Genomic DNA, 27782 nt, shown 5'->3' on the forward strand with positions numbered 1-27782 from the left:
AACATCCATTTCCTTACTATCCTATCTACTCTACACTGGTGTTCAAAAACTACAGATGAACTACCAACTGTCATCATATATGAAAAAATTTTCATGACTTACAGCCAAATATGGATATAAATTTAATGCCAGCATGCTAATAAATATATTACACAAAAAAATGTGTTATAAATTTCGTACAAAATAAATTACAATATGTTTTTGGCAAAAGTTACAAATTTCCTAAGAATGTAGTTAAAGAATTAATGTACAGTGCTTACAGAAAACTATGCAGAGAGACATTCATTTCAGTATGGTATATGGACACCCTGAACTACAATGCAGCTCTCACAATGTCATACGATGCCTAGCACCAAGTGACTCAGGAGTTCTTAAAGCACACTGGCCCACTCCTTCAGAGTAAGGATAAGGCCTTGTTTGTTGTCTGAAGGGAAATTTCAAGCAGCAAAGTGTCTCCCTGTTGCGTCACAAACGTGTTCTATTGGGGTTGAGATCTGGGAAGCATACTGGCTACTAGAATCGATTAACATCCTCAGTCTCCAAAAGTATCTCCACTGCTCATGTACGATGTGGTGTGGCATTGTCATCCATGAAAATGAATTCTTCGCCTATAGAACCACAGAACAATCAAACATGACCATATATTGTTTAAGGAAATTAACAATGTATTTGTTAATAAATAAAATTATTTACTTATTATTTCCTATACCGTATTTGCCAAAATCAAATCGGCATCATCAGGGATTAATATACTTGTATTAGACATGTGCACGCAAGCATACTTCAGTAACAAAAAAGAAAAATTAGGAGAGATATAGGAAGCCCTAAAGTCATATTATTATGCCACTTACTGGCTTCAGTTGGGTGTTCTTATCCATTAGGGGCTGACTGTCTGAGAATGAGGATTTTCCCATATGAGGGGGGGGGGGGTCTGATACAACCATATTTGTTTAGGTCAGGAATAGTTAAGCTGATTCAAGGAAAAGTCTCTTGAACTTGAATTTGCTTCAGTGGAGTAAGGTAGCTTTTTATTCCACCAGATCCTGTGCTGGGTATTCAGGGCATGATCTGTTAATCCTGAGCAGCTATAGCATTGGAATATGATATAATCCTGGTCTAATAGGCTGGAATTGTGGGCACTGAAAAATAGATTCAGTTCAATGTCAGTAAATGTAAAGTCATCACTTTAGCGTGATTAGATATCCAATGTCGTATTATGTTGGTGGGATTATGCTTGAAGAAACTAATGAGGCTAGGGATCTTGGAGTGTTAATAGATAGAAAGTTTAAGTTCAGAGGCCATGTAGCAAAGATTGCAAATACAACTCAAAAGATAATTTCAATGCTGAAAAACTTTCATATGTAAAGATAAGAATGTCATTTTACCTCTTTACAAGGTCTTGATAAGACCTCACTCGGACTATTGTGTGCAGGTCTGGTCTCCTAGTTGCCATTGTGATTCTGATACAGTGGACAGAGTGCAAAGGAGAGTGTTAAAAATGATAAAGATTGTGGAATACTAATTATGAAGACAGATTGAGAATATGTAGACTGTAGACACTAGCAAACAGGAGAAAGAGGGGTGATATGATTGAGACTTACAAACTTCTGAGAGGGTCTTACAGGATTTCAGTTGATGGAATTTTTCATTTTATGGAGGGTGGGGAAAGGACAAGAAGGCATTCTTGGAAGCTGAGAATCAATGCCACTAAAAAGGGGATGAGGGCTAGATTTTTCTCTCACAGGGTGGTGCGTGATTGGAATGGATTGCCATTGGATGTGGTATGTGCAAGCAGTGTGAATGAATTCAAGAACAAGTATGATAGCTAGTGCCTGTAGTATGTGGCCTTCCTCGACGAGTCCCTGACTCCCTGGAGATCTTAATAATAATAATAATAACAATAATAAATAAGTTTGAACGAGGCTCAACACCTCTTTCAAACTCCATTACTTCCCTGCTCTCAACTATTTCACCTGGACACAGTTGCAGTGACTTGGGAACATTTTATTCCTCCAATTTATAATGGCTACAAACACATGGCTCATTGCATGGCACGATGCACCTTGCCCATAGGAGTGTCCGTTGACGTTTTTCAAAAGCAGTATGCATATATGTAGAAACTAAGTATATAATTTCTTGGTATCTTTATCATATATATAAGCCCTTTGGTTGGAAAGACCTGGGTTTGATTCCCGTCCATGACGTGAGGAACCTATATCTGGTCTCTTTCAACTAAAGTTGAGTTGGCCGGTCTCATTCGGAGGCACAAGGTTTTTTCACCCGGAAACTCAGATTTTTTTTGTCCCTCAGAACAGGCAAACTCCATGAACACACACACACACACACACATTAAATACATACTTATACTTAATCCTTCATTAAGAGGGCTCAACCCATCCTGAGGAATGGGGAAACCCCATATGAAATATATATATATATATATATATATATATATATATATATATATATATATATATATATATATATATAGACTCAATAGCTTAGCTCAATAGATTTTGATGATGCCCCTCAGTTGAACCTAGGTTTGAATCCTATCCAAAACTAATAACCACTATCAGACTTGTCAGGTATACAGCAATGGCAGAGTTTTTCTTCTTGGAAATGCAGGTTTTTCATCCAGCTAAACAAGCAAATTGGACAGAACACATTAAACTGACAACAGTAAAGCCATACAGGCAGGATCAATACCCTAGCAGATGATTAGTCAGGTTTCAAAGAAGCCAAGTCGCTTGGCCACAATTGGCCAATGCGCCTAACATTCAAGGCGCATTCTTTTTTGTATGATTTGTGAATCACTATGCTGGCGAAAATACCACCAGTAAAAAACTGTGACGATTTAACAGATTTATGCCACACATCTATTGTGAGGTTTAAATTAAAAATATATATTAAATTAAATGTTCCTGCTATTCATTTAATGGATTTATAAAAGACAACAGATGTGTTCTATAAATCCATTAAACCCTCATAGTAATATATCAAACCAACACAAATGTCTGAGTACGTGTAAAAATTTGATATGTGTTCAACTGAAAAAACAACAGTTTTCTTACCAATAAACATTCCAGTCTTCATCTGGACCTACTGGTAACCATCCTCTCTTTTCAAAATTTGATATGAGAACAGATTTATCAAGATCACAGCAGTAGGTAATTTGTTGACTGTTCATTGGTGAAATTGGACCTAATATAGAAAAACAATTCTTTAGCATTTTCATATTTTATAAATTTATATCTAGGTGACTGATTTACAAATTCATTGCAGCTGTACTCACAAATTGATTTGTACAACACACCAAGAATTTATGGGCTATCTAACACTTTATTTGTTTTTTAATTATTATTATTATATACAGGGTGTTCGGGATAAATTTGACAGTTTCGTAAGGAAAAAGAAAATCTTCTTTGTATCTATTAAATTTAATGAAAATTGACAAAAAAACATTACAGGCAGAGTTAATTACAATACTATCAACAAGATTTACTCAAAATAACCACCATTAGCATCGATCACAGCTTCAATTCTGCTTCGGAACCTCGAACAAGCTGATGCTACAGTCTCCCTGGGAAGGGCCGCAAAAACTGTTTTAATTTTATCCATTAACTGGGCTTTTGTATTACTGGAAGTGCGATTGGTGTCTTTTTCAACTGCGCCCCATACAAAATAATCCATGGGGTTAAGGTCTGGGGAGTTTGGAGGCCAAACATTTGGACTGGTGAAGTCGTAGAAATTTTCAGACAACCATTTTTGACTTTTCCCAGAGGTGTGGCAAGGGGCCGAATCCTGCTGCCATACATACGGCCTACCATTGGCTACCCTTGTTATCCAGGGCTTGACTACAGTTAGCAACTCCACGAACAAAGCCCGAATTCCAATGCCAGGGTTCTTCAACACCTGTTCCTGCAGATTTGCAAGGAATTCTGCTGTACGAACGCAATCAGATCGTCTGCTAGGGATCTTTCTTCTTGCTACATCCTCGTAGTCACCATTGCAAGTCTCTAGTTCATGCCTGATTGTTTTTACTGTATTCAGGGAGCATTGGGCAGCAGTCGTAATATCCTTATTTTGATGGCGGGCACGAATCATCATGATACAAGTTATTCTCTTCCATGATTCAGGTGGGTTCCAGCTATCCATCCTTTCTGACATCTTGTATATGAATGAAGAAGGGTCCAAACTTTTAAATGAAGAGAAGTGTGTGTTAATACATGTAACTTACGGAAAAATATAATTAATTATAAATATGTCAAATTTATCCCGAACACCCTGTATATGTGAGATCCATTCACAAAAAAGCTACAAGACCTATAATACCTATAATATTATAGATGTGGTATTATGTGGCATGATGTGGTATTATAGGTATTATAATACCACATCAGTACCATATGTGGCAAAGAGAGTCGTTTTTAAATTATATATTTAGTTTAATCCTTTATCCAAGTGTAAGCAAACAAAGTTTGTGCCTGAAGTATCTTCAGGACCGGAGCAACTCGTGGCAAAGGTGGACTAAGTTCATCATTTCCAATATCTTTCTCTAATCCAGAGTAATTTAATAATAAGTTGCCAAAAGGTGACACCTTTTGGCAACTGGCATATGGAAATATGAGTTCTGCATTGCTTCAACCTTAGCATCACCTCTGCATCTGGCTCCCATTGAAGAGACCTCAATAAAAGTCGAAACCGGTCTGGGTAGTGACCCGTCCCATAATGCATAGCATTATACATGTCTGCAAGGAGACATGTATAAAGGATTAAAAAGGACAAACAGCTGCCAAAATTGTAAAGGTGATATTGTTAAAAATGCCTTTACCTTCAAGCATTATTGTTATTAGTAACAAGTTTCCATGGAGTAAGTCTCATAATGGAAGGTTTCACTAAACCAGAAATATGTGAAATGTGAAAATCAGAAGAATAGTGGATGAGGGGAATGCAATACCAGCATGAGTTCTGAATGAATGTGGAGTTCAGTATGACAGATATATTTCTGGTTTAGCAAGACCTCCCATTATGAGACTCACTTCATGGAGACCTGTTATAAATAACAATAATGTATGAATGTAATGCACTGACCATACTTCTACACAACTACTGAGAATGGCCTTTCAATGTTCCCCTCTAATATGTGCATAATTCCTTTTGTATTAATTATTATTATTATTATTTGACACCTCCATGGAGTCCAAAGACTCATCGAGGGAGGGCACCTGCTCTACAACCGTCTCCACAGCTCAATCCACCAACTGACCACAACTACACCAATACCATCTACCTCCGACCACCACTAGTATTTCCAAAGACAATGACAAACATCCATGCCCACAGCAGGATTCGAACCCGCAGCCTTTTGGCTGGAGAGCAGATACGCTAACCACTCGTCTAAACTTCTCTCACCAACTTAGATATCTATATAATACACCTGCTTTCTACCTGTCACTAAACTCTGCAATTCAGATTTCCTGAAATCTCTCCTATAACAAACATTTCAGAGTCAGTATTGATATTGTTTTAGTTGACTCCACTCTCTTATGAAGAAGAGATGAAGGGAGATGTACAAATTTGTACATCCATGGAGAATATTTTGCACTGCATATAATCCATGATGCACTAAAGGAAGCATCATCATAGGAGAACTAGTGGTCAATGGTGAAAACAATCGATTAATTCTTTTCATCAAGTAGTTGATAGCATATTTTTTTAATATTATTATTCTTATTAAAAAAGATCTCCAGGGAGAGAGAGTCACTGAGGGAGGCCACATATCACTCATATCATGTCATACCTTCTCTTGAATTCATTCATACTACTAGCATATGCTACCTCTAAGAGTAAACCATTCCAGACTATGAAAGTATGAAATCCAAGTACACTATGAAAGTAAAATCCAACTCTCACCCTTTTCTTGACAGAATTCATTCTCAACTTCCTTGGATGCACTCCCATCACCCTCCAAAAAAGGAAAAATTTCATCTACTGGCATCATGTATGACCTTTTCAAAAGTTTATGGGTCTCTATCATATCACTCCTCTTTCTCTTGTATCCTGGTACCTGCACTCCACAAATTCTCTCTCTCCTCAATATATGCTCAGTGTTGCATACACCAGGTTGATAGCTTTAAGCAAAATGAGCAGTCATTAATTCAATAATGTCTTCTGCATCTATCACCCATACCATATGCATTGATGAGAGTTATTCTTTCACATTTATTCTTTATTTTACTTGCAACATAACAAAAGAATTCTTTTGAGTTGACTTCCACATTTCATGGTGTCAGTATCATCTTTAACACTCTTCATTATATCTGCATCATATCGAAAACCAGGAGACCAGATCTACACACAGTAGTTCACATGAAGTCTTATTGAATTCTTGGAAAGAGGTAATATGACTGGGAAACTGGAGTTTGTCATCCTCCAGAACAGGCCCCATTAACACACATGGAGCTTGGAATTTTATGATTGTGACAAAGTGGAATTGGTTGCCAAAGTGTGTTGTGAGTGCTCTGTCTTTTAATGCATTCAAGAAGAAGTACAACAGATAGATACCAAATTTGAAAGGGATGAAATAATCTTGGAAAGGGTACAGAGATAAATAGTAAGAATTATATGGACTGTACAATGTTGGCTGAGGACAAGACCGAAGGCATACAAACTACAGTTTGATAGACAGAAGACAAAGGAGAATGATATAACTGAAACAGTTAAGTTATTGAAAGGTTATTATCAGAATACCATTGTGGAGATTTTTCTATGAGAGGAAGGAAGAAGAACAAGGGGCTATCCTGGAAGTTACCACCAGTATGGATTTGGCCACACCAGACAACAGGAGATCTAGCCTACATCAATCACATTTGGACCCATTCCAAGAAAGGTTTGGAGAAACCTCTGCTGTTGCTCATGACATCTCCAGGGTTTCTCAAGTTACCATCATTTGGACTACCTTTAATCTTGTGTAAATGGATCACCAGTTTTCTCTCAGATCGAACCCTATGTGTATGGTGTTCTCTCCTCAGACTTTCCTGTCAATGCCAGTGTCACTCAGGGGTCTGTCATTTCACCCACCATTGACCACAAATCCTATTCATAGTTTTGCTGATGATAGCACACTTCACTTGTCCTACTCATATCACAGGCCTTGCAGTACTCAAACATGTCATGCATCATCTATAATGAGTGCCCTGAACACTGATCGTCATAGTTGTTGGAAGTTTTTACACTTGGTTATATAATAAATTAAAGATACTAAGAAATTATATACTTGGCTTAATCCTTTATCCAAGTGTAAGCAAATTAAGTTTTCACCTGAAGTATTTTCAGGACAGAGGCAAGTCGTATATAGAAGCGAATGACTTCACATTGCTTGTCTGAGTATCCCATAATGCAAAGCACACACCCTTATGGACATGTATAATGCTATGCAATATGGGAAGGGTGACTACTCAGACCGGTTTCGACCTTTATTGAGGTCTCATTAATGGAAGCCAGACCCAGATGTGATACCAAGGTTGAAGTAATGCAGAAAATACTTCAGGCGCAAGGTTAGTTTGCTTGCACTTGGATAAAGGATTAAACCAAGTGGAAATAAGAGTTAGAAGAGCTAATCTCAGGTGGTATGGTCACTTAAACAGAATGGGAGAGAAAGATTAGCAAAACAAGTGTTCTCTGCTAGGAAAAAGACTCAGAGGAAGACCAAGATATAGGTGGATTGATATACAGTAAAATATGCCTTAGAAGACAGAAATATAAGACCTGATAATATTGGAGTCTTGACATTTACCAGACTGATTTGGAGGAAAATTGTAGATAGGAAGTTTGTAATGATGTAAATTTTTCATGTATTAATATCTCCTGTACACTCCTTGAGGGTACATGTCAGGAATTTGATGATGATGGTATCTTTAATTTATAGTATAACCAAGTGGAAAAATTTCCAACAACTATCTGTAATCCAGAGTATTTCATTAATAAGGTGTGACACCTTTTGGCTACTTGTATATGAAAATGACTTCTGTATTACTTCAACTTTAGTATCACCTCTGGGTCTATCTCCCACTGATGAGACTCAATAAAGGTCAAAACCAGTCTGGGTAATAACCCTTCCCATAATGCATAGTATTATACATGTCTGCAAGGATATGTGCTTTGCATTATGGGATACTAAGGCAAGTGATGTGAAGCCAGTAGCATCTATATATGAGTTGCCCCAGTCCTGAAAATACTTCAGGTGCAAACTTAGTTTGCTTATACTTGGATAAGGGATTAAACCAAGCATATAATTTCTTGGTATCTTTAATTTATACTGATCTTCATAGTATCCTTGACTGCGGTTAAGGCAACCTAGTCAACTTCAATGCTTCCAAAATGCAGTTTTGTTTGTTTTCCCATAAAAAAGAGACCTCTTATCTTCTCCACGTACTTTTTGATAATGCTGAACTCAACAGTCAACACTAAATCCCCCTCCTCAGTTTTTCCTACTTCAAACATTTCCTGTTATAAAAAGATTACTTCTAAAGCATCAACATCCAAAAAACTTAGCATCCTTTTCCAGTCAAGACTGCACATCTCTGCTGAACAGTTACTTACTCTGTATAAATCCCAAATCCGACCAACATTGGAATACTGCTGATGTATGGGGTGGTTAAGCTAAGACCTCACTAAAAATTCTTGATGCAGTTCAGAAAAGGGCAGTCTGATTGATAAATGATACTACTCTTACAAAATCTCTTTAGCCACTATCCCAGAAAAGATCGGCTTCTGAACTGTGTCTCTTCTATAGATATTTCCATGGCCACTCCTCAGCAGAACTAGCATCCAATATGCCTTATATTTCTACTATATCTACAGGAACTCATACTACAGCTGCTCAACATCCTTTTACAGTCAAACTGCATACTTATTTGGAAGTTTATTTTTCACTTGGTTAGACTATAATAAATTTAGTTTAATCCTTTATCCAAGCATAAGCAAACAAAGTCTGCACCTTAAAATATCTTCGGGACTGGGGTAAGGTAGTGCAACACCAGCAAACTCTGAGCAAAGGTGAACTAAGCTCTCATCACTCCTTGTCTCAGTATCTCCCATAATGCAAAGCACATCTCCCTGCAGACATGTATACTGCTATGCATTAAGGGAAGGGCCACTACCCAGACAGGTTTCAACCTTTATTGAGGTCTCGTCAGTGAGAGGCCTCATGCAAGAGATATGAGATTTTTGCATGAGGCTGTATGGAAGAAGACAGAGAGAGGAAAGATAGTGTGCGTGTTGCCTAGGTATGATAATGACGAGCTGAACAGAATAGCAGTAATATTGAATGACATAATAGCTAGAATGTGTGACAAGAGAGGACTGGAATATGTGGATGATTGGAGTGCATTTGAGGACAGAGAGGAATTGTATACGAGAGACCACTTACATTTGAATGAGGAAGGATGTAGGCATCTGGAGAGATTGCTGTTCTGAATGAGTCAGTGTGTCCCAGAGAGGTTGGTACCAGGGGTGGCCTCTTGTGGGAATGGATACTTGGGAGAAGGGGGACGACATCAGGTAACACTGAGCCCAGTGAAGTCTAGAGGGGATAATGCTGGGTACAGAAACAATGGCATTTATATGCTTCATACTAATGCCAGGAGTATCCGGAATAAGGGAGACAAATTGGTGTTGCAGATAGCATTAGCCTGGCCAAAAATTGTTGGGATCACTGAGACGTGGTTGACAGAAGATCATATAATAACAGGAATAGAAGTCGCTGGGTACAGCATTTTTTGGTAGGATAGGAAGGGAAAGCGTGGTGATGTAGTACTGCATATGATAAGTGACAACCTATATCCTCTAAGAGTGGAGGCTTTGGAACTAATGATTTTGAAAGCATATGGTGTGAGGTAGAGGTGGGCAAGACAGGATATTTAGTGGAGTGTTGCTACATACCCAGGAGTACAAAGGGTGGGGAACAGGAGATGTTTAGACAGTTAAGTTTGGCAAGTGCAAGAAGAATGATTGTTATGGGAGATTTTAACTACAGTAGTATAAATTGGAGAGAGAAAGATGCATGTAGCAATAAAGGAATGGAATTTCTAGAATTCTTGAGGAACAAATGTCTTAGGCAACATGTAATAGAGGCAACAAGAGGTTCAAGAGTTTTGGATTTGGTTATAGCATCAGAAGAGTTGATAATAACTGAGATGACATCTCTCCCACCAGTCGGAGAGAGTGACCATATGGTTTTGACTTGGAAAATGAATAGACATGCAAAAGTATCAAAGAGATGGGAACGTATGTGGAATTATAAGGCAGAGGATTATAATAGTCTAAGACGTCAACTTGGGGAAGTTTCATGAAGGGAGGAATTGGAAGGCCGGGATATCATTAGTGCATGGGAAATTGTGAAAGAATATTTGTTAGCAGCAATGGCAAGTTGTATACCACGAACGAAGAAGGACACAATTTGGAGTAAAATGAATGACAAACAATATTAAGCAGGAATTGCATGCGAAAAAGAGGCTACGGAAGAGATATACGGAGACAGATGAAGAGAAGATGAAGAATATAAGACAAGCCAGAAGAGTGACTAGTATGGTGAGGAAGGCAAAAATGGAATATGACAGGAGATTGGCCCTAAGATCCAAAGAAAATACTAGGGAATTTTTTAGCTATGTGGCCAGTAGGAGGAGAAATGACTGTGGAAGAATGATATTGCACGATAAAAATAGGAATAGAGTGACTGATATAGAGGTCAAAGTGGAATTGTTCAATTAACAATTTATTGGAGTATATCATCCTGGAAGAGTCAGTTTTAATACAAGAGGGATAGGGCAGGTTCAAGGTTCAGAGGTACAGGAAGAGTGTGTGTTTCAAATACTGCGTACTCTGGATGTCAGTAAAGCTGTGGGACTGGATGGTATTTCATCACGAGTTTTGGGAGAATGTGCTAGGGAATTGACAGTACCTTTGACCTAGCTTTCAATTAAAGTCTGGCTGAGGGAAAGTTGCCATGGAATGGAAGGAAGGTAAGATAGTGCCATTGCATAAGGGTGGTAGCAGACTGGAAGGGTCTAATTATAGGCCAGTTTGCGTGTCATCAGTAGTTGTTAAGATCTTGGAGAAAGTAGTGAGGGACCATATACAGCATTGGGCAGATGAGGGTGGTGTTATTCGTGAGAATCAACATGGATTTGTGAAGGGGGAAGCACCGTTGTTTTAGCAATATGCTATCCTTTTATAATAAAATTACAAGAGCATTAGATGAGGGACAGGCACATACTGCATTTTCTTAGAGAGCGAAAGCATTTGACAGGGGGCCACATGATAAGATGCTACTATTTAAGTTGTAGCACATGAGTTTGGATGTCAGATTGGTCAACTGGATTCAGGATTGGCTGTCCGATAGGTATCAGAGTTGTGTATGGTGGAACAGTTTCAAGGAGGAAGAGGGTTACAAATGGAGTCCCACAGGGCTCAGTACTTGGACCTATATTGTTTAACCTTTATATCAATGACATTGTCAGTGGATTGCAAGGGGATATTCTGTTGTTTGCGGATGATGCGAAGTTGGGAAGGATTATTCGTAATAGTGCAGATGTGGTAGCCCTGCAAGAGGGTTTGAATAAGCTAGATAGATGGTCAAATGAATGCAGCAAAATGTAAGGTCTTGAGGTTTGGGAAGCATCGATGTTATGCTGCATACTCTATGGGAGGAGTTATACTGGAGGAAGTAGGGGAGACAAGAGATCTGGGGTTGATGATTGATAGAAACCTAAAATTTAGGGGACATATTGCAAAGGTGGTGAAGGTAACACAGAGGATTGCTGCAATAATGAGAAGGACAATGACCTGCATAGATAAAAGGGTTATCATTCTGTTGTATAAGTCTCTGATCAGACCATCTTAGACTATTGTTCTCAGATTTGGTTTCCAGGATTTGAATGGAATAAATTAACTGTGGAAAGGATACAAAGGCGGATAACAAAGATTGTTTCAGGACTGTACCATGTTAGTTATGAGGATCGGCTCAGGGAATATGGACTGCAGAGTTTGGTGGATAGAAGGAGAGGTGATATGACTGAGACTTTTAAACTGTTGAGAGGTTACAGGGTTGACACTGTGGAGTTCTTTTGCTTGGTTGAACGGCAGGAAAAAGTGATGACAAGAAGCCATCCCTGGAAGTTACGAAAGGAAACTGTGAGCAAGAGGGTGAGGAGTGGTTTCTTTGCATGGAGGGTGGTTGAACCATGGAATGCATTGCCTGATGGAGTTGTGAGAGCAAGAACGTTCAATGAGTTCAAGGAGTGGTATGATAGACTTTGTGTTTCTTAGGAAGGACCTCCCACGATGAGTCTTTTGACTCCATGAAGGCCTGAATAATAATAATTTAAAACAGTCTGCCTTTCCTAGGCACCCTAGTTACAAGATAACCAAATGGATCTCTGACATTCATTGTACAGAGAAAACCCATACCCACAGGTAAATACATCCATCAACAATCACCTACCTACAACAATTTGGAACTATAAAACCTTTAGTCCACCAGGACAAATGAATCTGTTCAGATAAAAATGCACTCAACACAGAACTCACCCACATAAAAAACACCTTTTTGCCTCACACAAATAAAAACCATTTTAACATCATGTACCCACACCAGTTAGAATTGGATGAAGTAGAGGAAAGTGGTTTAATTTTAAATCTGGTGTGAGACAAGGATGTACATTATCCCCTCTGTTATTCATTATCTATATGGATCACATTATGAATTAAAGTGGTATTAAATCTGATATCAAAATTGGAGATGTTAACTTCAGCTCTTTGCTTTATGCAGATGATATTATACTTCTAAATAAATCTGCTACAGGTCTGCAAGATTCCTTGACTAAAGTGAATAACTATTGTAATAGATATGATATGAAGGTCAGCATTAAAAAGACAAAGACAATGAAAATAGGCAAAAGCATTGAAAATATCAACTGTGAATCGAGAACCTATAGAAAAAACAAAACATTTCAGCTACTTAGGCACGATTTTTAGTGAAGATTATTATTATTATTAGACACCTCCAGGGAGACTCATCGATGGAGGGCACCTACTCTACAACTCTCTGCCTCTACCACTCATTCCATCGACTACAACGAACTGCAACTACCACCATCAACACCAACGGCATCTACCATCCACCCCCCACTATTAGTATTTTCACAAATATCCATGCCCACAGCGGGATTCGAACCCACAGCCATTTGGCTGGATAGCGAGATCTAACTAACCACTAACACTAACCACTCGGCCAACCAGGCCAGCAGATGGCAAATTAAATATGGAAATAGAACAGAATCAACAAAGCTGGTATGTAGGAAGTCAACTGAATAAATTTATATGGAATAACAGAGAAATGAGCCAAAACACTAAATTAGCTGAATACAAGGCAGTATTCAAGCCAATTTTAACTTATGGATGTGAAAGCTGGGTCAGAATTAAAACACTTGACCAAAGACTAGAGACCGCAGATATGAGAGTCCTGAGAAAGATTAGGGGCATGAACAGATGGCATCAATAGCAATATCATATTAAAAATTAGGATATTAGAAAAGGACTCGACATTGTCAGCATCCAGGAATATGTTAGCAGAGCCAATCTCAGGTGGTATGGTCACTTAAACAGAATGGGTGAGGAAAGATTAGCAAAGCAAGTGTTCTCTGCCAGGTTGGCAGGAAAAAGACCCAGAAGAAGACCAATATATAGGTGGATTGATATAGTAAAAAGTGCCTTAGAAGATAGAAATATAAAATCTGATAATGTTGGAGTCTTGACAGGTAACAGTGATTTGGAGGAAAATTGTAGATAAGAAGTTAGTAATGATGTAATTTTTCATGTAGTACTATCATATTCTGTACACCCGTTGAGGGTATATATCAGGAATTTGATGAAGATGATGTACCTACACCACCTTCTACCCCTTCCAAACCATAGATTACAACAAATCCATCACCATCTCCTATATTCATGATATCTCAGAAAAGGTAGAAAGATCTTAAAAAAAAATCACAATATTTCCTTTCAAATTATTTCCTATATTATTTATGTACAAATTAAATAGCAATGGTTCCATCACCAAACCTTGCAAAAAACTACGTAACTTGTTTTGTCTCAATTCTGCCCCTCCGTATACCACATTTTGATATCTGTCCAGTAGTCACCCTCTTATCCACTTAAACGAACATACGCTCTTGACTGTATCGTCACTTTCACCAACCAGAGGCAATGTGGTAACCTTGATTATGAATAGCTCTTGTGATCTGCAGGAGCAAATTATAGACTAATTAGTAACTCAGGTGGTGGTGGTGGTGGTGGTGAAAGTGGTAAAAAAATTGGTCAAAAAGAGAATTCAAGAATTGCTGGATAAAAGTATGATACTGTATGAGTGGCAACATGGCTTTGTGAAGGGTCAGTCATGCCTTAGTAATATACCACCTTTTTAAAAAAGAGTAACACATGAGTTGGATAAAGGAAATGGTTACACGATGATTCTACTGATTTTTGCAAAGGCATTTGACAGAATACTACATAGAACTCTGTGATGCAAATTAGAACAAATGGGGATGGTTATGGCACTGGTTAAGAGTGTGACTACTGGACAGATATCAAAATGTGGTATATGGGGTGGTAGAATCGAGACCAAAACAAGTGATGTGGTGTGCTGCAAGGTTCAGTGCTGAAAAAAACCATCGTTGTTTAATTTGCACATAAATGATATAGGAAATAACCTGAAAGGAAATATTCAGTTGTTTGCTAATGATGGAAAATTAGGTAGAGTAATAGTTAATGAAGACGATGTGGAGAGCTTGCAGGATGATCTAAATAGGCTGTCAGTATAGGAAAAAGATAATGGGCATCAGTTTAATGTGTAAAAATGTAAAGTTATGCTTAACATTTTACATTTTGGGATAAATTGATTACAAGCTGTGTATCACATTGTTGTCACTGTACTCCAAGAAACAGATAAGGCTAGAGATTTAGGGGTGATGGTAGATGGTGAATTAGAGGGGATATGGAAAGGACATTCAAGTTGCTTAAAGGATTTTATAGGATAGATTATTATTATTATTATTACGGGTACCTCCATGGAGTCAGTAGACTCACTGCAAGAGACCTAACTAGCAATACAATATCTATCATATCTCTTCTTGAATTCATTTACAGACGAAGAACTCACAACTGAGTCAGGCAATGAATTCCACTCATTCACCACCCACTAGGCAAAAAACCTCATTCTCACACCCTTGTTAATACTTTTCCTTAATTTCCACGGATGACCTCTTGTTCTTCCATCACTATCACACAGCTGAAACATTTCCCCTGGATCAATCTTTTAGTAATTTAAATGTTTCTATCATATCCCCTCTTTTCCGCCTATCAACCAACCACTGCAATCCACAATCTATCAACGTAGGAAGCATTTTTCACATCACTCACCAACCTAGTCACTCTCCTCTGAACCCTCTCCATATACTCCTCATCTCCAAGGAATCCAGGTGACCAGACCTGAGCACAGTAATCGAAATGTGGAAGTATCAAAGCTTTATAAAGGGAAATAATAACCTCTTTATCTCTGGATGTTAGTGTGTTCCTCAATATCTACGTAATCCTATGTGTAATCCTGGAGACCTTAGCAACGTGTCCCCTGAACTTCATCTCCCTATCCACCAACACCGCTAAGTCCCTAGCCTCATCAGTCTCTTAGAGTACCGTACCATCAATGTAATACATAGCCGGTAATCTTTTAATCCCAAAATGCATAACTACACTTTTCCACATTGAACTGACATTCATTACCCTTTGCCCATTTTGCCAGCTTATTTAAATCATCCTGCAAACTTTCAACATCAGCTTGATTTTTTATTGCGCTACCCAACTTTGCATCATTGGCAAACAACTGAATATCTTCCCTCAAGCCATTTCTTCTGGTATTCTCTCCCTGAGCCATTCTCCTATCCATATCACCAGTTTAGTATCCATCATACGCTAACCACTCGGCCAGCCAGGCTGGCCGAGTGGTTAGCGTATCCGCTCTCCAACTAACAGGCTGCGGATTTGAATCCCGCCGTGGGCATGGATGTTTGTGTTCGTCTGTGAAAATACTAGTGGTGGTAGATGGCATTGGTGTAGTTGCAGACAGTTGGTGGATTGAGTGGTTGAGACAGAGTTGTAGAGCAGGTGCCCTCCCTCGATGAGTCTTTGGACTCTGTGCAGGTGTTAAATAATAATAATAATAAAAAATTCCCATCTGCTCCAATTTGCGTAACAGTGTTACATGGGGTATCCTGTCAAATGCCTTAGCAAAATCCAGAAGTACCACTGTGTAGCCATTTCCTTTGTCCAACTCAGATGTTATTCTATTATAAAAAGTTAATAAATTGCAAAGGCAGGATCTACCTTTAACAAAACCATGTTGACCCCCTATAAAGTATCATATCCTAATCCACGCATTCTTGAATTTTTGTCTTTAACAAACTTTTCCAATACTTTTACCACCACTCCCGAGATGGTGATTGTTATGTAATTGACTAAAATAGTTTTAGAGCCACCTTTATGCAAAGGAACTACTTTGCCTTCCTTCCACTCCCTAGGGACCATACCAGAGTTCAAACTTAGGTTAAATAACCAAGTAAGAGGTGTCGACAATTCCTTTGCACATTCATGCAACACCCGAGCTGATATTCCATCTAAACCTACAGCAATGTTTGCATTTAAATTTTACAATATATTTAATACCTCTGATTTCTTAACTTCAATTCTCACATTTGTTATTGCTACAGGAACAGAGATATCCTCACTTGGGTGATAGACTTTTGAAAAGTGATCACTCAGTAACTCGACTATTACATCTGAATTTGTCACCTCAATACCATCAGCACCCACTAAAGTTATCCTTCCGAAATCATTCTTCCTTTTACTTGGCACATAGCGGAAGAACTCTTTGTGATTACCCTTGATCACATTGGCTAAGGTCTTCTCATAATCTGATTTAGCTTTTCTTACTATGCTGGTAACCTTCCTAGCTTGAGTCTTGTACTGCTCATGGGTGTACTGATCGCCTTTCTCCTTGTACATTATTATTATTATTTGACACCTCCAGGGAGTCCAAAGACTCATCGAGGGAGAGTGTGCCAACAACATCGAATGACTGGTCCCCTTCCAACTACTAACTGCACTCAAACTTACTTAACTGAGCCATTAGTAGCAGAGGATCTAACAATCGACCAACCTTTGCCGGCAAAGGTTGGTCGGTTACATTCTCCATAACATTTTTTTTTCTGCAGATCAAGCTTGATACTACTGCTCATCCATCTAATGCCAACCTTGTTTGTCTTCCTGACCATGGGGACACAATCTGATATTTCTTTCCTCAGATACCAGCTGATTTTATCCCATGCACTGCTAACATCATTCCCCTGCAATACGTTCTGCCATGGGATGGCTGCAAGCTCACTCCGAAGCTTGTTATAATTGTCTAAACTGTAGTTCCGTATATACCCCTTCTTAAGAGAAAAATCCACAGATTTTGCAACCTCCCAAGTCAATACCACATGATCGCTCTCACCAATTGGAGAATTTATGCATATATCCTCTGAACCAATGACCAGGTCAAACACTCTCACACCATGTGTCCCTCCAGTTATGTGCTGTTTCAAGTAATTATCTCGCAGAAGATATGACATGTATGAATTCCATTTCCTTTTTACCATGTGATATTTCCTCCTTCCAAGTGATATCACCATAATTAAAATCCCCCATAATAATCACTAAACCTGCACGCATTGCACTAATTTGCTGATGCATGAATTCAATATCTTCCCCTGGCCTATAGCAGCAACTAACTGTATATTTGGTTGCGTTGGTCACTATTTCACACCAGACTGCCTCAAATGAACTCTCATTCACATAATAAGTTTAGTTTAATCCTTTATCCAAGTGTGAGCAAACAAAGTTTGTGCCTGAAAGTATCTTCAGGACTGGGGTAAAGTGGTGCAACACCAGGGCGACTCCTTGCAAAGGTGGAGCAAAGCTGCCAACACTCCTATCTCAGTATCTTCCATAATGCAAAACACATCTCCTTGCAGATATGTCTAATGTTATGCATTAAGGGAAGGGCCACTACCCAGACTAGTTTCGACCTTTATCGAGGTCTCTTTAGTGGGAGCCAGGCCCAAGTGGAGATACCAGCCAGAAGCATTAGCAAAGTCATCTCTACCTATAGGAGTTGCCAAATGGATCTCCACGTGGGCCTGGCTCCCACTGAAGAGACCTCAATAAAGGTCGAAACTAGTCTGGGTAGTGGCCCTTCCCTTAATGCATAACATTAGACATATCTGCAAGGAGATGTGTTTTGCATCATGGGAGATACTGAGATAGGAGTGTTGGCAGCTTACTCCACCTTTGCAAGGAGTCGCCCTAGTGTTGCACCACCTTACCCCAGTCCTGAAGATACTTTCAGGCGCAAACTTTGTTTGCTAGCACTTGGATAAAGGATTAAACTAAACTTATTATTTTCTAACCAAGTGAAAAATAAACTTTCAACATCTCATTCACATGTCTATCATCTTGATATACTACTTTCTTTGGCTGCAACACATCAGCTATCATCAACATTACTTCTCCCCCTGTTCTATCTTCTCTATCCTTCCTGAAAATACTGGGTACAGTATTTTCAGGAAGATTTTCATTTCACATTCAATTCCAGTGACCACATCATCTGCTGATAGCCAAGTTTCACTAATGCAGGGGGGGGGGGAATGTTTTAGCACTTGGCTGGAGGAGCCAGAACAAGGGGTCACACTTAGAAGTTGAATAAAGGTGTGGTTAGTAGGTGTGCGAGGACTAGATGCTTTGCTTGGAGAGTTGTGAATGAGTGGAATGAGTTGCTAGAGTCAGTTGTGAGTGCTTTGTCTCTCAATGGGTTCAAGGAGAGGTATGATAGTTTGTGTGGATTGTTTGAGTCTCCCATGATGGGAATTTGGACTCCATGCAGGTGCCTGTACAATAATAATAATAATAACAACAATGTCACCTGGCAGACAGATCTTGATTAATATTTGTGTTACAGTTCACTGAATCTTAATAACAGCTTTTCAACCAAAGGCAACTTAGTAAGATACACACCTATGTGTTACTTACTTAAGAAAAGACTTGGGTGAGTTTTTTTTTTTACAAGCTGGCTAGAGAAATTATGCAACTGAAAGTTAACGAAGACCAAGCAGATACGAATAACTGCTCTATGACAGCATTCATTAGGTTTATATGAAGGTGACTTGGTTGCGGCTCTTTGATTTAACAGTTAAGAGGTAGATGAGGTGAAAATATCAGTGCCATTAGATTACCTAATGTAAACAATAAGAAAGTATAGAAAAATATACAGTTGACTTATAGAAACCATAATAATAGCTTGTTATAGTGGATTGTTGGCTACAGCAGGGTTTCCCAAATTGTGTTCCGTGGAAAGTGAATAAGTGTTCCGTGATGTCAGTGACCAAGCCGTGTATTTTTAAACATGGAAGTATCCATGAATAATCGTTAATTTTCACACATCGAAATCTTTCAATATTTGGGAAAGGGAATACTGCTATTTATGAGCAATCATAAAAATTGCCTGCAAGCTGATTACAACAATGGGAAGCATATCCTCTGTTCTCAAAACTGAACGAAATAACATCTGTGTTGCAAATGTTAGTAACCAATCAGCAAGGAAGTATAAAGAAAATTTTTCTACTGAAATTGAAGATCAAGGTAGTCTGTATCTAGTTCTCAAATCTAGTAATACTGAATACTTTTTTCGCAGGTTCATATTGTAGTATGTAAGTGCTTGTTTCAAAACCGGCGTGCCGTGATTTTTTTAAAAGTAACATGGTCACTAATATTAGATGCAGATTTAAACCTACAGTTTTAAATTTTAATATGAATATGAGACAAGGGACTTTGCTTAATTTTAGTGTTAAGAAATCGCTTATTGAAGGTGTTTGTGACGCAACAAATAGTGATTCATCTACCTCCAGCCTAAAAAGCAATCTCCAGGATGTACAAAAGGAGGGGAAAACTACAGCACACAGGAGAAAAAGTCTGCATTCACTCGTAAGTACATCATCAAATTAATTTAATGATGTTGGCCTGAGGAAACTACAATATTCTACAAGATTTCATTAGTCCAGTGATTAATAACTTATTTAAATATAATTTTATATTTGTCAACATGTCACACCATATACATAAGTGTATTAATACTCTTTATGATTATGGCATTGGTGTAGTTGCGGTCAGTTGGTGAATTGAGTGGCAGAGATGGAGAGCTGTAGAGCAGGCCCTCCTCTACAGCTCTCCATCTGTAGAGGAGGGCCTGCTCATCGAGGGAGGGCATGAGATGCCCTCCCTCGATGAGTCTTTGAACTCCCTGGAGGTGTCTAATAATAATAATAATAATTAATTATTAATACATTACAAAATAACCAAGGTGTTCCGTTAAAATTTCAGGATTTGTGAAGTGTTCCATCATAGAAAAAATCTGGGAAACACTGGGCTTCAGTATATTTTCTTTATAATTCTTTATAGTCAATTTTCCTCAAAAACATCGTAGCAGCTTTAGTCAGAAGTTTACATTAGCAGCTGATAAGGAGTGATTATGTTATAAAGGTGTTTCCTATAGCGAAAATAACTACACATCATACTGAATGGCTCTTAAGTGAGTGCAATGGAGAAACTGTTGCTAGATGGAAGTGCAGTGTATGATACAAGCAATTGATCAGATATAAGAGATGAAGTGCAAGATCAGGAGAGTGGTATTCAAGAGAAAGAAGTGCATGGCAATGGAAACAGTGAGAGATGTAGAGAGAACAAGAATGCACGAGGAACAGGGGAGTCCATATAGATAGGAAGACATGGGATAGAGAGAGAAAGTGGAGGTTGGAAGTAGTAGCAGTGAATGCATGTATGGGGATGACCAGCATAGAAATGGAATAGATCTGGATGTAAGGGGAAGTTGAGACTGAGCAGATATATATGGTAAACAGTGATAAAGATGATTGGACAAGGGAAGATGTGGTGGGCAAATCACAACCAAAAAGTGGCTTGGCTGGTGCAAAAAGAGAATCATAATGGGAGACATTATTTAAATTAAGGGGATATTAAATCCCACATTATTTCAAAGCCAAATAAGAAACTCAAAGATCAGAATCAAAGAGTTTCATGCAAAATATAGTAAACTATAAAAGTATCAGCGGATTGTAGCATAAGCTAAAGCACATAGTTCAACACTAGGACAACTCGTAGCAAAGGTGGGTAAAATTCTGATCACTATTCTTAGTATTTCCCATAATGCAAAACACATCTCCTAGGAGATGTATGATGTTATACATTATGATGGAAGGTCACTACCCAGACCGGTTTCGACCTTTATTGAGGTCTCATCAGTGAGTAGGTAGACCTAGATAATACTGAGGTCATAGCGAAAAGAACTTATATATAATTTGCTATACGAGTTGTCAAAAAGGTGAACCCATAAATTACTCAAATAAAGAGCCAATAGGCTTCACTTCGAAGTTGTAACATTATGTAAATTAAGGGGGTATTAAATCCCACATTATTTCAAAGCCGAATAAGAAACTCAAAGATCGAAATCAAAGAGTTTCATGCCAAATATAGAAAACGTTAATTTAAATAATATTACATCGCCGAAGTGAAGCCTATTGGCTCTTTATTTAAGTAATAATGGGAGACTTTAATGATCTAAATAGTGATTGAGTAGCAGTAGAATCTCATGAGAAGAATGAAAATGCATTTATTGAGCTGTTGCAGGACAACTTCCTCAAGCAGCACGTAACAGAAGGAACACAAGGTCAAAGAGTGTTAGATTTGACTTTAGTGTCAGAAGCGTTTCAGTTAAAGATGTAACTATTCTGCTTCCAGTTGGTAACAGTGATCATGAGGTACTTAATTGGGGAATGAGTGAGTTTATGATTATTCCATTCAGAAAAGGTGACGTGCTGAACTACAAAGCAGAAAATTATGACCAACTGAGAGTATTCTGAGTTCAGTGGAATGGGATCAGTTGATGCATGGGAAGAATATCACATGTAAATTTAAATGCATAGGAAGCATTTAAACAATACTTAAATGATGCAATATCAGAGGGTGTCCCAAGAGTTCAAAGAATAAATAGGGTAGAAGTCAAATAGATGTGTAATCTTATTAAGCAAGAGATCTGTACAAAAAGGATCATGTGGAAGGAATACCGTGTACATAAGGATGATGTGCATTATGAAAATTATAAGCAGCAGGCTAGAACATTCACAACCTTTGTACAGAAAGCAAAGTCTGAGTATGAAAAGAAACTAGCTCTGTGTGCTAAAGACAACCCACAAGAATTCTATCGATAGACTGCAAGTAAAAGAAAGAATGAATATGAAATAAGTCTTCTAAATGCAGATGGCATGAGGGTTACAGATGCAGAATAGGTTGTTCAATTAATGAGTGGCCCATTTTGTTAAAATCTATCAACCTGGTGTACAAGAGATCGAGCTCACTGCTACCTCTTCATTGGATGAAGAAATTCAGGTGTATGAGGATGAGGTATTAGAGAAGTTGCACAAACTGAATAAGAATTCAGCAATAGGGACTGATGGGATAATCAGCACATGTGGCTAAAAGAGTTTTCAGCTGAACTGTTTGTTCCAGTGACCACGTTGTTTAATATGAGTCTTAGAACAGGGTAGATTCCACAGGAAGGGAAAGAATGTATGGTAATTCCATTGCATAAGGGTGGTGAAAAGACTGATGTATCCAACTATCAACCAATTAGTATCTCAGGAGTAGAGGTGAAAATTTTGGAAAAATTGGTTAAGGGTCACTGAAAGTTTATTTTTCACTTGGTTAGAGTATAATAAATTTAGTTTAATCCTTTATCCAAGTGTGAGCAAACAAAGTTTGTGCCTGAAAATATCTTCAGGACTGGGGTAAGGTGGTACAACACCAGGGCACTCCTTGCAAAGGTGGAGCAAGCTATCAACACTCCTATCTCAGTATCTCCCATAATGCAAAACACATCTCCTTGCAGATACGTCTCATGTTATGCATTAAGGGAAGGGCCACAACCCCGACTAGTTTCGACCTTTATTGAGGTCTCTTCAGTGGGAGCCAGGCGCAAGTGGAGATACCGCTTGGGGTAAGGCACCACCTTACCCCAGTCCTGAAGATACTTTCAGGCGCAAGCTTTGTTTGCTCACACTTGGATAAAGGATTAAACTAAATTTATTATATGGTTAGGGGTCACATTCAGAAATGGGTTGACAGTGAATCTCTACTTTGCAATGAACAACATTGGTTTACTAAGGGAGGGTCATGTTTTAGCAACTTGCTCACGTTCTATAACAATGTTACCATTGAACTGGACAAAAGGAATGGATATACCATGATACTTTTGGATTTTGCTAAGGCTTTTGATAGAATACACTATGGTAGACTGTTGCACAAATTGAAGAATACGGGTTTGGATTATAGAATATTAGTGTGGATAAGAGGATAGCTGACTGACAGGGGCGATTCCTGGACACCTTTGGGTGACTGACTGGCTTGCTGCGATATTCCTCCCTTCCAGGGTTAGCAACCCTGGTAGGGTTAAGTTTCCTCGCTTGCAATAACTCATCAGATGAAGGCTCTGACTCTTATAGGCCGGAGCCAGGAAACTCGTCGAGTTTGATTCCAGATGTCTGTTTCTTGTTTGGAGGTGATCCTGCCACCCATCCCAGTGGAGTCCACAGGAAGAAAGATAAAAGAAAGTTCTGCAAGGACTGTCATCAACCCATTTCTTCAAGTTCTCATCATGTTTGTTCCATGATGTCAGGTGTGTCAAGTCTGCAATCATGCATTCTCCACTGCAGTTGGCCTTGGTGTGCATTGCACCCCAAAACATCCAGCCAAAGCCAACGCTGCAATAAAAACTGAGTGAGTCAAAGCACGTTGGACTGCTGAAGAAGAAAAGATCCTCGCTGCTCATGAGATCGAGTTGACAGCTCAAGGGATAAAGAACATGAATGAAGCTTTATTTAGGATGTTCCCATTAAGATCTTTGAATTCCATCAAGTGTCACAGACGGAGAGCCAACTACAAAGCCTTAGTTCAAGAATTGGCAGCCCATCTGCCAGAGGAAGGGACAGATAATATCTCCGTATGTCCTGTTCTGCCTCTCCATCTTCCAGCCACCATCCTGCTGTTGAAGAAGAGGCTGACATCATCTCTAGCTGATCCTCCTCTTCCGGAATATAACCATAAAATTCTTAAATCTCTCATCCAGACTCACCTTCTGGAAATGATTTTCACAGATCAGTTAAATGACTACCTCTATGCTGAATTCTCTGAACACTTGATGCCTCGTCAACATCAACCTACATCTCATTCTACAATGACTTTGTCAAATAGGAAGCAGAGGAAGAGGGCCTATGCATTTATGCAGACACTCTATAAAAAGAATAGAATGTAATAGGCCAAGACCATCTTTGATGGTGCTTCCCCTCCACCTCTAGCAGACTTACATGATGATTTTGTTAAATTCTGGAGTAGTCTTTTCTGCTTATGAAACCTCCACACTTCCCTGGTGATGACCAACCTATGATATTGAGGTCCATTCTTGCCCTTGAAATATACCAGCCTGTCTCCATCCAGGAGAACAAGGTCGTCCATCCAATTTTTCCGCCTCCGTTGGACCTAATAGATTTCCTGCAGCTAGGCTTCGGAAGGTGCTGTTGAAGATTCTTCAAGACTTATTGGACAGTCTCCTTTCCAGTAAAGCAATACCACCATACCTACGCGCTTCAAGAACTATCTCCATTTCGAAGAAAGAAACTTCAAGCCATGCATCAGACTTTAGACCTATTACCATCTCCCCTATGATACTTAGACTCTATTATAAAATCTTAGTTAAATGACTTCAGCAATATATGCAGCATGATCATAGACAGAGAGCTTTTGTCCCTTCAGACGGCTGTGCCGAGAATATATATCTTCTTTCTTCTCCTCTCTGATTCCCGATGCCGCCTTAAGCCTCTCTATATGACGTTGCTGGACCTCCAAAAGACCTTTGATAGCATCTCCCTTCCTGCTCTCCTTAGAGCGCTGTCTATTGTGGATGTCCAGAACCCTTTCTTTCCTGTTATACAGCTATACTTGGGTAGCTCCATCACTATCACTACAGAGTCCCGTGCGACTTCTATTCCTGCAGTGCAGGGTGTTCGCCAGGATGATCCTCGCCCCTTCACTCTCTTCCTAGCCATATAGGCTACTCTCTAGGTGCTTCTTCCATAGCATTAAAGGAAGAAGCACCTGCTCTCTAGGTGTTTCTTCCTTTAATGCTATGGTCTTTGCAGACGATCTTATTCTCATAGCCTCTACTAAGTTAGGCTTGCAGAAACTCCTTGACTGGGTAGTTGGCTTTTTCTCTATTTGAGGGCTTTCTATTAATGTAGAGAAGTCCTGCTCTTTAGCTCTTGTCCCCTCTAGTCATGACAAGAAGCTCAAGGTTGTGACTATAGAGTTTCCCTGAACAGGAGGCCGTTGCATGACTACCTAGAAGAATGAAGATACCTCAGTATCATGTTCACCCCAAACGGAAGGTTTTCTATCCTAGATCGCTTCTTTGAGGAAAGCTTCTCTCAAGCCCTAACAAAGACTGTTTCTCCTTTCCCACTATCTCCTACCTTGCTTTTACCACAAGTTGGTGCTTAGAAGGACATATATCTTGGTACTATCCCCAATGGACAGAGCTATCTGTTCAGCCATGAGATCATGGCTCCGACTGCCGCCTGACGTCCCAACTGCATATTTCCATGCAATGGTGAAGGACAGTGGAATCAGGGTTCAATCACTTAGCTGGCTGATCCCATGCTTGCAGCTGTCCAGAATCGTGAAGTTAGAACTATCTTCTTCCCCTATCTGCAGAGAGGCTCTTTCTATAGCCCATTAATACAAGAAGACTTTAGGTGGGCTAAAGGCTGGTCCCATTATCAAGGTACCTTTATTGAATCAGCACCCACAGAAAACAAGAGATGGGCACCTCTGCTGAACTGATCTGTAGATGGTGCTCCTTTAAAAGAGTTATATCTGGTGCCTCCCCAGCATGATTGGGTAAGGGATGGCACCAGACTCCTCTCTGGGTTTGAGAATATTGACCTTATCAGGATGAGGATCAATGCCCTGCCCACTAGAGCCGGCACAGCTCGATGGGGGTAGTGAAGACTCAAACTGCAGGGCTGGCTGCCAGTACAGTTTGACATGTGGAGGCATGTCACCGTGGTCTCCATTCTGAACAACCACTTTAAGAACAAAGGTTGGGAGACTGCAGTGGAACCACATTATAGGACCTCCGCAGGTTTGTGTAAGCCAGACTTAGTGATTAAAAGAGATGGTGACGTTTGGGTAGTTGATGCCCAGGTGGTGAGAACAGGGTGCCCACTAGCCTATAGCCATAATAATAAGGTAAACTATTATAAGAATAACCAAGATCTAGTTAGTAAGATAGTGGAGGAGCATGGGGCAACTCCGAGGTTTACCAGCGCCACCATCTCTTTACATGGTGTATGGAACACAGATAGCTATAAGGACTTAAAACAGCTTGGGCTTATGCAGAAGGATATAAAAGATCTTTCCTTGAGGACCCCCTATAGGGCACACTGGTGGCATGACATTGCCACCAGAGAATGACTACAATGATAACTAGAACAGGCATAGGGTGAAACACTTGTAAAGGCTTAGGCCTATATCAAGTCTGGACGTCATGTAAGGATGGTATTGCCCATAACCAGTACAAAGATTAATAAAAACAAAAGAATAATAATAATAAGTGGTGTACCACAAGGATCCGTGCTTGGTCCACTGTTATTCAATCTATATATTAATAACATTGTGATGGATTTGACAAGTGACATATAGCTATTTGCTGATGTAATCAGGAATACTGCTGATATGCAGTACTTGCAGAATGATTTAAATAAGCTGCATTGTGGGCATGGGAAAATGGATGTCAGTAAATATAAAATCATGCACTTTGGCATGATTAGATATCCAATATTGTATTATATTGGTGGAATTATGCTTGAAGAAATTGATGAGGTCAGGGATTTTGGAGTGTTAGTAGATAGGAAGTTGAAGTTCAGGGGTCATGTACCAAAGACTGCAAATACAACTCAAAAGATAATTGCAATGCTGAAACAAATGTTCACATGTAAAGATAAGGATGTCACTTTGCCTCTTTACAAGGAGTTGATAAGACCATACTTGGACTACTGTGAGCAGGTCAGGTATACTGGTTTCTGTTGTGATTCTGATATATTGAAGAGTGCAAAGGAGAATGTCAAAATTGATATCAGGATTGTGCAAAACTGATTATGGAGACAGACTGCTAATTTGCAGACTCCAGACACTAGCAAACAGGGGTGATATGACTTACAAACTTCTGAAAGGGTCTTACAGGATTTCAGTTGATGCAATTTTTCAATTTATGGTGGGAGGGGAAAGGACAAGAGGGCATCCTTGGAAGCTGAGGATGAATGCCTCTAAGAAGGGGGTGAGGGATAGATTTTTCTCTCATAGGATGGTATGTGACTGGAATGGATTGCCATTCGATGTTGTGAGTGAAAACAGTGTGATTGAACTAAAGAATAAGTATGATAGCTGATGTCTGTAGTATGTTGCCTTCCCTCCCTCCCTCGATGTGTGCCTGACTCCCTGGAGCTCTCTCT

At 39.2% G+C, this 27782-nt stretch overlaps 1 protein-coding gene across 2 annotated transcripts in view; it reads right to left on the reverse strand.

Moving 5' to 3' along the window:
• The window catches only part of TTLL1B (Tubulin tyrosine ligase-like 1B), a 403225-nt gene that overhangs the window by 367906 nt on the left and 7537 nt on the right, over positions 1–27782 (reverse strand). For both annotated transcript variants that reach the window (XM_090394521.1, XM_090394519.1), the window contains exon 2: positions 3075–3204. In XM_090394521.1, the coding sequence (XP_090250647.1) occupies positions 3075–3190 (116 nt within the window). In that variant the 5' untranslated portion in view covers positions 3191–3204. The remainder of the gene's footprint in view (positions 1–3074; positions 3205–27782) is intronic.

This window comes from Typopeltis vanoorti, chromosome 6 (assembly GCF_054136105.1).
Source record: "Typopeltis vanoorti isolate ZY-2024b chromosome 6, IOZ_Tvanoo_1.0, whole genome shotgun sequence".
Taxonomy (NCBI): Eukaryota; Metazoa; Arthropoda; class Arachnida; order Uropygi; family Thelyphonidae; genus Typopeltis; species Typopeltis vanoorti.